This window comes from Xenopus laevis, chromosome 6L (genome assembly GCF_017654675.1).
Source record: "Xenopus laevis strain J_2021 chromosome 6L, Xenopus_laevis_v10.1, whole genome shotgun sequence".
In the NCBI taxonomy this organism is placed as follows: Eukaryota; Metazoa; Chordata; class Amphibia; order Anura; family Pipidae; genus Xenopus; species Xenopus laevis.
In genome coordinates, this window is record NC_054381.1 from 16,815,618 (window position 1) to 16,833,507 (window position 17,890).

The following is a 17,890-nucleotide window of genomic DNA, read 5'->3' on the forward strand; positions in this document are numbered from 1 at the left end:
GCACATTTCAAATTTTCGCCCATTACTAACGCCAAAAGCAATGTTATTATCTTCCACTGTGCAGTTTCAGTGGTTTTCCATAGAAATATTCAACCACCTTCCCTTTTGCAAAAATCATCCTTATGACTCAAAGACCTGCTACACAACCTATACAATAATAATGGAAGCATGTTGGGATCTGTAGCTCATAGCAGCAAAATGCTCATAAATGAGACAAACATTTTCATTTTCAGCAGCAACTCAGCTACTGATCATATTTAAGAACTTTGATCATATTCAAGTACAGTGAGGGATATAGATTGAATAGGTATGTTATTCTTTTTAAATATGGAATCATCAAGAGAGTCAGATTTGCCATTTGTTGTAGATGACCATCAAAAAAGTCCCTAGGTGATCCCAGTATCCCAATGTTTACCATTAACTTTATACAGAACAATGGTGATTGTGAACTTAGTGATATGTTCATGCTCATTCTTTCATGTCTCATGATCATTTTGGCATTGCCCAAAAGATGCAATCATGCAAATAAAAAGAATGAAATAACAAGAAAAGGAGCCTTAAATATGTGTACCTGCTGCATTCGCCACATCTTCGGCTGTTAGGTTTCGAACATGTGAGCTCACTTGGAACATTACAGCTGACCCTAGGACACTGGAACATAAAAACAAGCACAACATAAGAACTTTATATCCATTAAATGTATCTTCTATTTATAACATTCCTTCTCCATTAACCTATAGCTTTAATACCTTTACCAACCTCAGCTTACCACTACATTCTTAAATTTATTCAGGGAGTTCGTTCACTAGAAATTGGCAAATCAGCGTTAATGCAGGAACCCTCAGTAACCATTATAAAGGTTTCTTTTATTATTTTACTTGCAGTAGATGTTATGGGCTGCTGCCCTGATGCAATGAAGTAAGTAAGCAATAGTTGACATCATTACAATATTGCATGTGTATTTTGATCAAAATAAAAGAAAGCCAAAGACCTAGGTTCAGTTCCCAATTTTAGGTTTTCTTTATAAAGATCCTGGGTGTGATCTATTTAGTTATCCTTGGCTTGTTTACATGTTCCTGAATTTCTTGCCTGATCTTGACCTCTCTGTTTTCTGCCAGCCATGAGCATTGCCTAAATTCTGACTTCAACATGGCTGAACTCTTCAGATACAACTAGAGGTATAGGATATTGGCATGTTCTCCAGGGCCTAACTTTTTCTTTGGTCCTGATTGCAACCCAATCAGGCTAAGTGTCTCTGATAGGTGTAATGAAATACCCACAGCTCCAGTAAATCAATCTGTACATATTAATATAAAATAGAACGCTTGATGATTAAAATGCCCCAAATATCTGTGTTTTTGTGGTTATCATGCTGCCTGCACAACAACAAATAACATTAATATAAAATTCACTGATCCACTCTGCTCACGCAGTAACAACTTGTTATTTTCTCAGCAAGGCATACAATCATTTCAAAGTGGTATATAAAGGAAAACTAAAATGCCCATTTATAGCTTAATAGGGAACACATGATGGCATTTTAACTTAAAAGTTGCATATGCCAAATTATTGTGATCAAAAGCATGCATCATTCTAAAATAGTCCTCTTAGTCATTTCATTGGAAACGTAAAGTGAACCGAGAATGCACAGTGTTCCGTAGAAAAAAGAAAGGTTTGCACATTCCTGAACCTACTCAGCTAAGAGCAAAAGAGAGTAAGAGCGAACAGTTGAAAATAAATTATAGAACAATTCTAATATGGAGCTGTAGAAGAAAAAGTCAATTTGAGAAGTCAATAAAGTGAAGATATAAAGCAAGTTCATTCACAAAGTGCATAATGGATTTCTGCACAGGGCACTGTAATTCTGTACAGTGGAGTAAAATTCACTCAAAATGATTCAGCATGGAATGTCTTTTACATAGTTGTTTTAATCTGAGTCCAGAATCACTTGAAAGGCTCACTTGCAGTTATGGTAAAGTCTTAATGGTTTCCAGGCTTCTCATACTTAGTATATTCTGCAAAGAAATGGCCACCGACCCAAGATTAGACAAGATAATGTCATTGAGTCATGAGAGCTTCCCACTAGAAGTCAATCTTTCACTCAACTACTAATTGGATTTTACTGGTTGTTTTGTTGAGTAACAGTTGAGGATCTCTCATTTGTCTTGTCCATAAAATATAACAAATGCAGATGATGTCCTACTGTGAATCATACAAAAGAAATGTATTTAAAATAACTGCCTACTATTGGCTATGGCTACTGTCAAGTGATGAGCTAAGGTTTTGCCGCAAAAAAAAAAAATGCCCATAGACTCCAATGAGTGAAAAAAATTGAACTGCGTCAAATTTAAAAAATTGTCGCCCTGTGACTTGACAAATTTTTTGCCATTTCTCAAATTTTCGGTGAAATGAAACGGGTCAGATTCGCCTATCACTAATTACTTATGTCAATTGCTATTATGTAAATATATTTATTTAAAGGGGTGGCTTACATTTGAATTAACTTTTTAGGGGGTTATTTATCAAAGCCCAAATTTATCTCAATATTTTCTGAAAAAAACTCCAACCAAATCCGCACAGGTTTTTTGGGCTAATTTATTAATACACTTTCCCGAAAAATTTCACTATTTTTTTCGGATCTTTCATCGAGTTTCACTATTTTTCACCCGAAAACTCTGAAAACTTCGGGGTATTGCCAAAACCCAGCGTACATCAAAAAATCATTGGGACTTCTCCCATTGACTTATATGCAACCTTGACAGGTCTGAGATGCCGGTTTTTCAGATTCAGACTTTTCCATCCTCTGGGTTTAATAAATTCAGAAAATTTTTTTGTGATTTTTGCATTCTGAGTTTAGTAAATATCCCCCTTAGTATGTTATAGAATGACTAATTCTAAGCAACTTTTCAATTGTCCTTCCTTTTTTCTTTCTTATAGTTTTTGAATTATTTAGCATTTCTCCTGACTGTTTCCAACTTTAAAAAGGAGGTCACTGAACCTTGACTAGTTGGGCGCATCCCTTCTGGCTTTCTGTAAAGGTTTTATAATGCATTAGGAGTCCTATGCAAGGTGATAAGAAGCCTTGTAACCAGTGGCTGCTTACAGGGGCGGAACTACCGGGGGAGCAGGGGGTGCAAGCGGGCCAGGGCCCGCACCCCCTCAGGGCCCCCTGGCAGTCCGCCCGCCGCATGTTCCCCGGCCAGTTCCGGGTGTACGAAGGGGGGCGGGGGCCTGGCTGCGCGTCCTGCGCCAGGGCCCGCCCACCCCTATTTCCGTTTCTGGCTGCTTAGGCAAGGCTAAAGCTACACAATGAGCTATTAACATCATTATAAAAACAAATGGAATTAAAGCAAAAGGAAAATATACATTAATTTCTTTTAATTATACAAATCCATAGGAAATTTTTAAAAATCTGTATTTAGTGGCTCTTTAGAGTTGTTAAGGTTTATGACATAGAAGAACAGTATCCCTTCTTGCCATCTAAATGTTAAAAAATGATAGAGTCTACAATAATGGTGACCAAGGCCAAGTCATCACACTCTTTATCAATAGCAACTGCACCGGAAATAAAGTGTTTATTGAAATCTCTGCATTTGTTTCAGGGACAACCCGCCTTCCTCACTCTCAATAAACACTTTTGGTTGTGGTGCGTTGGTATGAAAGAAGAGTGCTGATTGGAGATATCCATTTGTGTTTTAGGGGTTATCTTCATCTGAGAAGCACATGATATCCAATGGTCATATGTTAGTGGTGGGCTCAGTGACACTTGATTTAAAATCAGATGAAAAAACATAGACTGCCTTTGGATTCTTTCCTAAATTGTCTGTTTCCCCAACATTAATATGTAGCGAAACATCCACTGCCGATATCTTTCCCACCCTAATGCATCAACTTGAATTAATATCTACGTCCGGCAATTAATCACACATATGTACATACAATTCTCTGGTTTTGCCTCTTTGTTGGCAGCATAAATTAAACATGGTTTTCTTTCCAAACATGCTCTTATATCAATGGCATATTCTCTTGCAGAAATGCAACTCGTCACTGTTATTAATTGCAACATTATGCGTCCGCTAATAGCTTGTCTCCAGAAAAAAAAATCTAAATATGTTTTGAGTAAAGCAGCAGCTAAAAAGACATCACGGCCCATGATCAATATCTAATCTGTTTTACAGAAGCCAAGCCATTCATAATGTTTATACCTTCTTAAAAGTGGCTTTTACTACACAGCTAAATTATGTATTAATTTCACTACACCTTAAATGATCCCCAGGGTGGGGGAAATGAATTTTATTGCATTATGTAAAATAATAATAATAATAATAATAAGTTTTTGTTGGAAAATAAGCACAGGTCTATTATACCCTCTAGTGGAATAAAATAAATGCAGGAAAAAAATGACAGCTGCCACAAAATGATTATTCCATCAAAATTCCAAACTCAGACTGAAGTTGTTTTGTGTTTCTCGGAAATGTGTTACTGTGTTCCGAAAATGACAAAAAAATCAGCTATTGCTGTCATAGAGGTACGGCTCCAGGAAAACTTAATAATTACTGACAAGTGCCAAAACAATGAAAATATCTGAAATATTCATTTATATTTTCACTTTTTCCATGTCGTGATGTGTACCGTGTCTTATTTTAGATAAGAAAAAATAGTTTCAATTGATAAATGTGAATCATCTATATTGTTTATATTAACAAGCTAACAAACAAGATGTCCTTTATAATACAGGACACAGTGTGCAAAGTTAAAGGCCACAATTGGGCATCTGGATTGACTACTGCCTGTGTGAGTGTCCCCCACCCGCCCCTAGGGGGTGCCAGAAGGTGCCAGAAGGTGCAGCCTGCATCAAGGCCCTGTCCTTACCACCTGCCTTAAGGATAGGGCTGCAGTACCATTCCCTGGAATGCGAACCTCATTAGATGAACTCCAGGGAAGAACAAACTTTTTCACTTGATACAGCAAAGTTAGTGTTTTTATGAGTAGCAGTTTTTTTTTAAAATCAGTGTTAGAATTTTAGCATGCATAAAAAGAAAACACAAGAAAAAAACTAACTTTCTCCAATGCATTTGGTGCAAGACGAAACAAAAAAGAAAAAATGCCTATTGACTCTGATGCATTTGGCACAAGAAAAAACACACGAAAAAAAAACAACCATTGACTTCAATGCATTGGGAGCAAGAAAAAGACAAAACATATTTAGGCTTAAAAAGGAATAGGAAAATGCATTAGTGAAATCAATAGTCATGAAAAATTCTCAAAACTCAAAAGAAACCATGAGAAGAACTTTCTAATTTTGTTGGGATGAATTTGTTCGAACATTAAAATGATACACACCAAAATTCTGCAGAATGTCTATATTTGTATTAAAAATCATTGTGGGGCTCTCTGGCCATATGGAATGGCATCTAATAACAAGTTTTTCCGGTGAACACAACTCACCACGTAAGGCTTTGTTTTGGTAACAGATGAAAATTGGCTGAGCACAATTAAAGTTTCTTGTGTACCAAGCAGATGCTTTCCTCATATATTTGCAGTTTGTCAGAGGTGGGCCAAGCTGCCCAGGCACCCTAGACAACTCAGCCAGTCACCTTGGCCCCTCCCGTGTGAGAACGTCCATGCATGTTGATGTAGTGGGGTGGGGCACACGTTGGGAAGAGGGAGCAAGAAAGCCAGGACAAGGTGTATGCAAAAGAGGTACCTGCCCCATCATTGTGCCGTAGGCAGGTGACTCTTCTGCTTAACCCAACAGTAGTTCCAGCCCTGCAATTCTCTCTACAGTATGAGTGAGGAGTGTAAATTATTTGAGGTATGTCTAAAAAATCTATTTGACAATGACATCATCCGTCAATTTAGTAGCTGAAACATGAACGTTATCTCAACCAGCACTCGTTGCAAGTTGAGTGAATCTCGCAATAACATCATTAAGGAAATCAATTAGCATACTGAATCTCACCTCTACAGGTCGGTATCACAGCTGCACAGCTTAGAGAGCAGGAATAGAATGAGGCATTGGACCATGGAACAACCTGTCTGCTGTAAGTATATATTTATTTATTTCCTGAGACAAAGAAATGACCAAGGTGAGGTAAGCTTAACTGTGGCTCCTGCTGATCAAGTAAGTAAGAGTGCAAATATAAACCTAGATCATTCTAAACTTTGCCCTCATCCTTGGATTGGAGTGATTTAAAGAAGAAGGAAAGTTTGTTTGCAAAATGTTAGGCATCTCCAAGTGATTGTATTTACTTACCTGAAACCCCTGGCCGGTGCTCCTATCAGCAGAAAACTGCACCGGCCCAGGGTTATTCCAGTGAGCACCACGGAGAGATCTTCCTGCTTCCTCTCTCTTCACGCGGTTGCGCATGCGCAGTAGAACAAAAAGCCGAATTTTAACTAAAAAGCAGGCTATTTCGTTCTACTGTGCCTGGGGAAATTTGAAGAAAGAAAATGCTGGAAGAAGATCTCTCCTTGGTGCTCCGCTCGCTAAAAAAAGCACCAGCCCTGGGTTTCAGGTAACTCAATACAATCACTTGGGGGTGCCTTACATTTGGCACCCCAAGTGCAAACTGCCTTTCCTTCTCCTTTAAAAATACCAAAAGTGCAAAAAAAATGGCAGATTGCGTGTTACCCTCCAAAAGCAGTGTCAGACCTGGCCTCCTAAGGACCACCACAGAACATAACACTAAGGGCCCACTTTCTAATATTTTAGCACCCCTTCCCCCCAGTGATTTCAACTTTAGTTCTCCATTAAGAGAAAAGAGAAGCAAGGTCCTTGTTCCTTAGAACATTTACTCTACTACTGCTAAATTTTGTATGCTATTATGCATTTGTCCTTGGCTGGGGCTCATTAGGACCTGGACCCACTGGGAGATACTCGGGTATAGAGTAAAATATTCCTTTTTCTAAATACACTCAGATGCATATCTAGTATCGGTCAATCTAAAAACAACTGGACTTGCTGAGTAATCAATGAAGACGTTTCACTACTCATCCGAGCAGCTTCTTCAGTTCAACTGACTGGTGTGGGAAATTCTCATCATATAAACTCTTCCACTAATCCATTTACAATGGCACATTGTAACTCTTCAAAGAGGTGACATCTGAAGAAACTCACAGAGGTGTTGATTCTGTGTAGTTGTGATAGGATTATCCAATGTGTCATGCAACTCCTAGACACAGGTGTTACTTATGAGAGTTGCATGAATGGATGTGTGAAGTGTTCTGAATCCGCCGGGGTACAGTTGAACTGAAGAAGCTGCTCGGATGAGTAGTGAAACGTCTTCATTGATTACTCAGCAAGTCCAGTTGTTTTTAGATTGACCTATACTAAATATACTATGACCTGGATGAATGAAAATCTTCATAGTCACACTCAGATGCAGTTGACAAAATTCATGATGGCTACGTGTATTTCCATGTAGAGATGTTTACACAAAACTCCTAGTATGATACTATACATGTGAGTTGAACTGCATAGACCAATATGAACCCATTTTGCTAATGCTAATAGACTTCAATGCAGTGCATGTTCATTATAACTCCAAATGAGTTCTAAAAGTATATTATTAACTTCTGACAAAGATATCTTGGGAACAGAGCAAGAGAAATTAAAAATTTCTCCCCACGTTGCCCATAAAGCTCAGATCCCAACCCATCATTTCTGAACGTGATACATTTTCTAATACCTGTGATGAGAGTTCAGAAGTCAACAGGGGAGGATGTGATTGACTTAAGGAGATGCAGAAGATGTCCCTCAGTTTTACCATTCCTACTAACCTTAGCTACACTGCTTAACAAGATGCAGGATAGGAGTCTCCTAGAAGACAGCTGCTATGCCACAAAGCAAAAGGAATCAGCATGAATATATGTATGAAGTGATCAGTGGGTTCCCTGGAGATTTAAAAACTAGCATCTGTGTCTGTACCTCTGGGACGTGATGCTGTGACCTCCTACTGTGATGTCTCCTCCTGCTGCTGGAAACTGAGAGAATAATGAGTTCAAGCAAATTCACTATGAATCTGAACAGAAAAGTCCAGAAAATAAAGCAAAAAAAATCTTTTTAGAAGAGTTTCTATAACAATATTCTCCAATTATAAAAGGTTATTCATTAACCATCCTCTATAAAAAAAAGAAGTGACTTTAGCAAATTGTTAATAATTTAAATTGTTATGGGCTATGTATTTATCTTTATCTCTCTTTAATTACTCTTACCCTTTTCATCTTTTTGGCACTTATGAAATGTCACTTGAGAGCCCAACTGATTAACGTTGACCCCCTCCACAAGTCCAACACTTGGGAAGGAGGGATTATGGGGGTAAAAGCTGAAGGTGGCAATCTATGGAATGCTACCCATTTACCTGGAGGGGACACGCCTTAAAATGCTACCAATGGGTTGGAGAATCTCCTAGGGCCACCAAAATCTACTTGCCACTGGGTATGGGTGGAGTAATACAGTATACGCTCTCTACCCCCCTGAAAGCAATTATGCCCCACCATTCCGCTACCTGTCTATGGTATGTGTAGAGGAATGTGACTTCTGCATCAAAAGAGTGTAGAGATGTTCTTAATTCTCATTTCATTCCCAAAAAGGGTTATGGTCATCTTCATGATCCAGGTGAAACAGGATTTGCAGGGCACCCCCATATCACTGCACCTGCGAGCCAACTGCACCACCTGTATGCTTCTCATCAGCTTCCCTCATTTGCATATTTTCAAGCTGTCAGAGGTCTATTACTAAAGCCATACATGCAAAAAAGAAATAATGTAGAAGAAATATGGTCGTCTTGTATCTACATAAAGAAAATCTGGAGTAATGGTTCACTTTTGACATAACATGTGCACCTTCAAAAACTGATCATTGCTAAAATATTAATTTTAACATTTTGAGTTCAGACAGATTCAAACACGGCAAGGAACATATTCGCTTATCTTTAAAGCAACATTAATTCACTGCATTGGTGCTTCTGTTGGCCAGATCTACAGCAATGAATTCATCAAGGTCAGTATTCATGAGCTAGAGCACAGCTTCTTGATGTCCAATCAAATACACGTCTGTAGTTTTATACAGTATGGGAGAATATCGACACATGAATTAACTGGCAGTTGGAGTTATCCCTAAGGCTTTCAGAAATGCCTTCATTTGCTCACATTTATTACAACAAAGAAAGATGTCTTAGTCCATCAACACGATTAAGTAAAAAGAGTCAACAATGGTTCAGAGTTAAGGTCGAGAGAGGTGCTGACTTAAAGTGACACTTGTGTTGGACACCAGTGACGAGATTGTCCCTCTTGGAGAATAATATATGATATATTGTCTAGGTATGCAGCCACATTCAGTAATGTTGGCATTACAACTAGTGTCATCGACTTATTCAAGATGGCAAAACCTACAATCTATTGTTATAGATTACAAAGACACCACAATACTCTTCGATGAGCTGCAGTTAGCCGTATAGTTGATGTTGCTAGGCTGCAACACTTAGGTTTATTAAGGGTCTGATTTCGAGTTCATAGGAGTTTGTAAATTCAAAGAAAATAAAAACAAAAATTCAAATTCGGTTGAATGGGATCGACCCACAAACTCGGATCTAAATGGATTTGAGCTTTATTACCAAAAAAAACTAAATTTTCAGTCGAATTCAAATTCTTAAAGGGTCAGTAAATGATACATTTTGTAATTCAATTTTTTTTTTAAAAAAACTATACATATAAGTTTGTTTTTTCATTATTTCATTGTTTTTTTAAAAAATGGGCGTTGGTTTGGGCTGTCTCTCTCTCTTAAAAGTCACAAGCTAGTGGCGGGGAAGGATGAAGCCCTCAGACTGAAACCAAGGTTCAGGAGACATTTACTCCAAGTAATGCTACTATGCAGAGAGGTACAAGACATTTTATACTATGACCAGAGGTAAACAAGTTAGGGACCACCGTGTGGGGTTTACCTTGACGTGGAATGGTGGCTTATCAACTTGATGGTCATAACTTTGTAACAAAAAAACCCTGTTTTTGTAAACACATGCACTTGCATTTATACTGAATTACTTAGACAGGGGACCAGGGAACGTGCATTGATAAATTGTCCAAATCAGTAGCACTTCCATTGTACTTAAACACATTTTAACTTAGCCTTAGGAGTGCACTTACAACCCCCCTTTTTTGCACTAGAAAATCACGTAAACATTAAATAACCCCAAAAAGCTGGTTTTGCTTCCAATAAGGATTAATTATATCTTAGTTGGGATCAAGTACAAGATACTGTTTTGTTATTACAAATAAAAAGGAAATAATTGTAACACTAATTTGGTTACTGTCTCTTTAAATCACCACTTACCCTTGGCAATCCAGGGGCCCTGAGTCCCTTTTGCATTGAAAAGTACTGGGAACTGGGAATTACAGCGCAGTGCCTCCACCTAGTGAACACTGAGGAAGACACCTCAGGGGGTTACACTAGGAATAATAAAACACACAGTTTGCAATTTGAACCAATATAAACTTTATATAAACAAAAAGTAAACACTTGGGCAACTAATACACTCTGCACTCCTACACTGGGGACACGTGGGACACTCCCTAAACCACTATTAGGTGCTTAACTGTTGCTTCACACAGTCCTTGGTAGATATCACAGTCCTTGGTAGATATCACAGTCCCAATCCTCCTGAAGGGGTTAATAATCACACAGTTCAAATGATTGTCCCTTCCCCAGAGCTCTTACTCCCCAGGTAGCGCTACCTTATTCCCCAAAAGTACCTCTCCCTTTTGAATGTTGGCAGCAGCTCTCTCGTAGCAGGTAAAGGGTTAACAGCTGTCTTCAGTATGGGGCCCCACGCTTGTATCCGTGCCAGTATCCTCCCTTGGGTGGCTCACTCACCGGGGTGCTCTCAGAGGAATTCACACTGGAGATCACACACAGCTCTGCAGCAGAATCAGTCTCACTAGTGGCACCTTTCTCCTTCTGAGTTTGCAGCAACTTGGCAGGGGACAGGCTGGTCTCAATCTCCCCAGATTCAGCAGCTTCTTCTCTGCACCTCACAGTCTTACAGCTACTCACGCTGGCTCTCTCAGCTCTCTTCCTGGGAGACCCTGTGCTTTTGGCTCCAAAGTCAGGCACACCCTTTCTCCCCAGGATGCACTGGGGTTCCCAGCCAATCGGGTCACTATCCAGCATGCAACTGGGCTGGATGATGTCACTGGAAGACAAACAGGGGAAGGATTCTTCCTGTCCCCTACATTCTCCCCTTGGACAAACCGGCAACGACCTCGCTTGCCGTACGCCCTGGCATGCCTCAACAGTAAAACAGTCAATAATGTTGGTGTCACTACTGTTACCTGAGACCCTAACATTTGCCCTACATGAAGACCTGCGCTTACCCAGACCCAGTCCTTTAGATCTATCGGGGGTATCAGAGGTTTCAGGGACCACCTTCATGCCAATAGGGTTCTCCACAGTAGTCTTCTCTCGACTCAACACCTTATCCTCTTCAAGGGAGTCACTCTCACAGATGGAAGGCTCATAATAAGACTTCTGTACTGTAACATTTTTGTAAGTCTTACAATTCCGGGCCTGATGACCCATCACTTGGCACTTGTAACATCTTCCAAAGAAACTTCTACGCCTGCAGCGTACTTTACACAGTGCAGATTGGGTTTCACCTTCATCAGGAACTGGACAGTTTGGCTGGATGTGGCCAAGCTTGCCACACCGGTAACACTTAGGAATTTTCTTAGCCTCAGCTGGGGGTGGTCTGGCTCTCTCTGAGAGTTGAGCTTTTAACTCCTCCAACTCTTTGCGAAGCTTCTTGTTTTCCTCCAACAGTTTAGCATCAGCAGGGGATTTCTCTGTATGCCCTGAAGTGGGACTTCGTCTGACCCTCACATAGGCATCCGCCTCCTCTCGCCGCACTCTCTCCATCAGAGCAATGTACCCAGGGGGTAACTTATCCTGGTAGTGTGCTCTAATTGTCATGGCAACAGGGTCACTATTCAGGGTCCCTCTCTTTAATTGGCGAATTCTCAGAGGATCCATTTCACCGTATGAAATTGCACCACGGCTCACTAGCAGTCTCAGGCCTTGTTCTAGCCGCACAAGATAAACAGACAAATCTTCCTTCTCTTTTTGAAAGGTAGAGTGGAAGCGATGAAGCATCTCTGTAGCACTCTCTACAGGGCCAAACGTCACCTCCAGGACTTCAATCAGATCACCTGAAGTAGCATCAGGGTGGCCAATCATATAGGATTTAACAACATCCACGGCAGGACTGCGGAGACTCTCAAGGATCTTCCTTCTCATAGTTGTCTCGGGGCCAGTCCAATCTCTCACGGACACAACAGTGGAGTCTCTCCAGCTCTCAAAAGACTCTTCACCAGTAGGTACAGGATCTGTGCCGGAAAACACTTTAAGTCTCTTAAAATTACCATTCCAGGCCAGCTGTGTTAGTTGGTCAGTCAGTTGTCCCAGCGCGCTCACAATCTCTGGGGTATCCAGCCGGCAACCAGAGCTATGCCGACTCCCCTTGGAGACCACGCTCTCACAGGATGGACATCTCTTTACTTGACTCTTCCCAGCTGGTGAATCAAACAATGTCTTGTCCCGCAGCACACTTTCCTGTGCCTTCACAGCATACTGAGTAGTAAGGGCATCACCCTGGGAAGTTAACTCATCTGCATCATCAGACATATCAGGCAGAACAATCTTCCAGGGCCCTTCACTTTCAGCATCAATATCAGGGGGAACCCGGTCACGATCTATCTCTTTAGGGCTTTCTATAAGAACATTTAGTAGGACCCCAGCAGAATCTCTCCGTGACGCAGCCACTCTTGGGCGGTAAAAAGTCTGTTCCCCATCGAGAATTTGGTAAATAAATTCTTCTTTCACTCTGGGCACCATAGGCCCTACAGCGGCAACCTTTCGAGGGTTAAGTCCCAATGCAGTACACCACTGGCGAACAGTTTGTGGAGTTTCAAATGAAGACATATTTTCATCAAACATATCCAGCTTCCCAGTCGACATCTCAGCAGTGCCTCCAAAATGTAACACTAATTTGGTTACTGTCTCTTTAAATCACCACTTACCCTTGGCAATCCAGGGGCCCTGAGTCCCTTTTGCATTGAAAAGTACTGGGAACTGGGAATTACAGCGCAGTGCCTCCACCTAGTGAACACTGAGGAAGACACCTCAGGGGGTTACACTAGGAATAATAAAACACACAGTTTGCAATTTGAACCAATATAAACTTTATATAAACAAAAAGTAAACACTTGGGCAACTAATACACTCTGCACTCCTACACTGGGGACACGTGGGACACTCCCTAAACCACTATTAGGTGCTTAACTGTTGCTTCACACAGTCCTTGGTAGATATCACAGTCCTTGGTAGATATCACAGTCCCAATCCTCCTGAAGGGGTTAATAATCACACAGTTCAAATGATTGTCCCTTCCCCAGAGCTCTTACTCCCCAGGTAGCGCTACCTTATTCCCCAAAAGTACCTCTCCCTTTTGAATGTTGGCAGCAGCTCTCTCGTAGCAGGTAAAGGGTTAACAGCTGTCTTCAGTATGGGGCCCCACGCTTGTATCCGTGCCAGTATCCTCCCTTGGGTGGCTCACTCACCGGGGTGCTCTCAGAGGAATTCACACTGGAGATCACACACAGCTCTGCAGCAGAATCAGTCTCACTAGTGGCACCTTTCTCCTTCTGAGTTTGCAGCAACTTGGCAGGGGACAGGCTGGTCTCAATCTCCCCAGATTCAGCAGCTTCTTCTCTGCACCTCACAGTCTTACAGCTACTCACGCTGGCTCTCTCAGCTCTCTTCCTGGGAGACCCTGTGCTTTTGGCTCCAAAGTCAGGCACACCCTTTCTCCCCAGGATGCACTGGGGTTCCCAGCCAATCGGGTCACTATCCAGCATGCAACTGGGCTGGATGATGTCACTGGAAGACAAACAGGGGAAGGATTCTTCCTGTCCCCTACATAATTTTATGGGACAGTCAGTGTCATTCAAAGATATTTCAAGCCACTTGCATTTTTTGGGAGTCAGATTTAACCCCCCCCACATAACCCACAGTAACAGGCTAGTCACCCACTGTATGTAACTTACAACCGAATCTCCACTTACTAACACGATTACATAGAAGTGGCATTTGAATCCTCAGAAGCAGTCAAAACATGGAGCACTGGGCATAGACGTGGCCTCTTTGGAATAGGGGTGTGGAACGGGGCGTGGCTGGGGGCAGGCACACAGATCAGAAAGGTTTTGGTTTGGCTTCTCTGCTGCCACATTAATTTAACTACAGCTTTAAAGAGGAAATTTACTCAGCTCTCATATTTGTATTTATTCTACCACATTTTTCATCTTGCCAGAACCCATACTCGTGAACAGAAGAACAACCCAAACTGGTCATAACTACATTTATAGAAAATGTACAAGCTGACCTCATCGTAGGCACTATTAAAAGAAGAATGGTATGTAGACCAGAGCTGTCCTTAGTGAAGGAAGGTCCTGGGATAACTACCCTGTGTGCAACCCAAGATTTCTATGCATGTGCCCTAAGGGGTAAAAGTTTGCTCCTTTTAGGGCAGTGATACCCAACAGTAGCTCGTGAGCAACTTGTTGCTCCCCAACCCCTTGGATGTTGCTCTCAGTGGCCTCAAATCAGGAGCTTATTTTTAAATTTCTGGCTTGGAGGAAAGTTTTGGTTGTATAAAAACTAGATGTACTGCCAAACAGAATCTCCTATAGGCTGCCAGTTCACATAGGGGCCATCAATAGCCAATCACAGCCCTTATTTGGCACCAACTAGGACCTTGTTTCATGCTTGTGTTGCTTCCCAACTCTTTTTACATCTGAATGTTGCTCACGGATATAAAAGGTTGGAAATACCTGTCTTAGGGCCTTGCATGTGTGCCTTGGGTAATAATACACATTTCTGAAACTCATTATTTTCATCACATCAGGATTCTGAGTACTTAACAGGATTAATAAGCACAGAAGTCAGTCCCATATGTATATGTCACATCGTCAGTACAGCAAAGGTTGAATTTGAGTTTTCATACAAAATTAATGTCACGTGAATAATGAACAATATCTGTAAAACTGCTGGTGAAAACATGTCAGTGCTATATAAATAAAGCATCCTAAGTAATCATGCTGGAAACTGTACAACTTCTCCCAGTGCTTTGGCAATGCTCTAGAATGTACAGGACAGACGCACGGTGTCAGCTCCCATCAATCACCCAACCAGGAATTTAACTCCACAATAATGTTTGTAGGCAAATAATTTATCATCTTGAAAAGGTCCCATCCGAAATGTATATAAGATAAATCTCTGCCTAATTCCTTTTTATTTTTACGTTCAAAAGTCTTATACCAATGATGAAGCGAAGGAGAATGATTGTGATTTAAAGGCCATCCAGACAATAGTCATAAAACCCTGATCATCTCAGTATTAACACCTACAGAGCCTTAATTCCACTTCTCTATCAATCACTCCAGGCTATACAGGTCTCCTTAATTAGCCGATCAGATCATAAGGTTACCCGTTTTACGTCCTATTCCATAATTACATCCGTGCGCTAATGTCCTTTTAATAGGCTTTAATGATGTAATAAGAAATAATGGGGATTACTTGACAGCTACATAACTATGAACAACACACATTAAAAGGAACGTTTTTTTCTGTTCCTCCAGATGCAATTTGGAATTAACCATAACACAGGCAGAATTCTAGTCCACTGTGGAATCAATATTTAGATTGTAAGCTTTTGTAAGATTGTATTTTTTCGTGCTGGTCCACAATAGAGACACATTTACTCAACGAGGCTTACTAATAGCTGTATATGTGTTTAAAGGATTAATATGATCAGTACAGGTATGGGATCCGTTATCCGGAAAACTGTTCTCCAGAAAGCTCTGAATTATGGGATGGCTGTCTCCCATAGACCCCATTTTATTCCAAGTTTTTAAAATTGATTTCCTTTTCTCTGTAATAATAAAACAGTAGCTTATACTTGATCCCAACTAAGATATAATTAATCTTTATTGAGGTAAAACCAGCCCATTGGGTTTATTTAATGTTTATATGATTTTTTAGTAGACTTAAGGCATGAATATCCAAATTACAGGTCCATTATCCGGAAAACCCCCAGGTCCCAAGCATTCTGGATAACAGGTCCCATACCTGTACTTTTAAAATAAACTGCATTCAATCTATTGTATTTTCTCTATGGGTCAGCCTCAGGACAGTATAAAAACCTGAATACAGGTACTGTATCCATTATCCAGAAACCCATTATCCAGAAAACTCTGAATTATGGGAAGGCCGGCTCTCATTGGCTCCATTATAATCAAATAAGGTGATCTTTGTTTCAGGGTTTTGATTAGAAAGATACAGGTATGGGACCTGTTATCCAGAATGCTCTGGACCTGCAGGATAAGGGATCTTCTGTAAAATTGGATCTCCATACTTTATATTTCTACTAAAAATCATTAAAGCGTTAATTAATTTCAATAGGCTGGTTTTGCCTCCAATAAGGATTAATTATATCTTAGTTGGGATCAAGTACAAGCTACTGTTTTATTATTACAGTGAAAAAAGGAAATAATTTATAAGAAATGGAATTGTTTGCTAAAATAGGAGGCAGCCTTCCTGTAATTCAGTGCTTTCTGGATAACGGATTTCCAGTTAATGGATCCCATACCTGTACCAGATGATACTCCCCTGTGTAACTGTGTTGGAAATTGTAAGGGTATCATGGTCCTTTAATGTGCTCTTGCTCAGCTTTAAGGCAGAGACACACGCTGCTATTTTGGGAGATTAGTTGCCCATCGGCAAATCTTTTTTCCTTCAGGCAACTTATCTCCCGAGAGTCCCGAACTGCCTTCCCGCCGGCTAGAATGTAAATTGATAGCGGGATGGCATTTGGAGCACTTAGTTTTCTGAAAGTCGCCCGAAGTTGCCTCACAAGGAGACTTCCAGCGACTTTGGAAAGTCGAATCGATCCCAGTGCCATCCTGCTGGTGATTTACATTCTAGCCGGCGGGAAGGGAAATTAGTCACCCGAATAAATCTGATGCTCACTATTTATAGTCATAACCACCTAGTAAACACATGATCCTTGTCTAGCAACCATTAGAAACCAATTGAATTTTTGCTCTTGGACCACAAGACCCATTGAGTGGATGCCATAGATAACTATATCTGTAAAAAGTACAAATGCGCAAATGATTGCATTGGTGAAACAATTAGCTGAGTGTCTGGTTTGATTGGATGCCTACCATAGCCAAAGTATCCCAGGCATGCCTTGCTGATTCTATTAAGAGTGAGAAGATTGTGTAATAAAAGACGCTGCACATTTAAGGGGGACATCCCATCTCATGAGGTTTCAGTTAAACCATAGAGACATTCCAGATGATTATAGGGAGGGGCTGGTTCTATATTGGAGATGTTTATTCATTTATAGACGCACATGTTTTAGCGGTAGGCCTTGTAGACACTTGTTTGAACTCCCATAAATTCCATTTTAATCAAATAATTAAAATAATTTCCTTTTTCTCTGTAATAATAAAACAGTAGCTTGTACTTGAGCCCAACTAAGATATAATTAATCCTTATTGGAAGCAAAACCAGCCTATTGGGTTTATTTAATGTTTGATTTTCTAGTAGACTGATGAAGGTATGAAGATCTAAATTTTGGAAAGTTATCTAGAAAAACCCAGGTCCCGAGCATTCTAGATACCAGGTCCTATACTTTTGAACCTGCCCTGCAGTTGGATAAATTATCACAGGTCTGTGCTCCAGAGTGCTGATTCTTGCACCCCAAAGATAAATATAGTGCAGCCTGGATTCATTAGCACTGTTTTCATGAGAGGCAAGGGAAAGCATGTAAGC

At 40.5% G+C, this 17,890-nt stretch overlaps 1 protein-coding gene across 1 annotated transcript in view; it reads right to left on the reverse strand.

Moving 5' to 3' along the window:
- LOC108718467 (receptor-type tyrosine-protein phosphatase N2-like) overlaps positions 1-17,890 on the reverse strand; it is a 606,363-nt gene that overhangs the window by 386,163 nt on the left and 202,310 nt on the right. Inside the window, exon 11 of the mRNA XM_041565802.1 lies at positions 572-651. Coding sequence (XP_041421736.1) covers positions 572-651 — 80 coding nt within the window. The remainder of the gene's footprint in view (positions 1-571; positions 652-17,890) is intronic.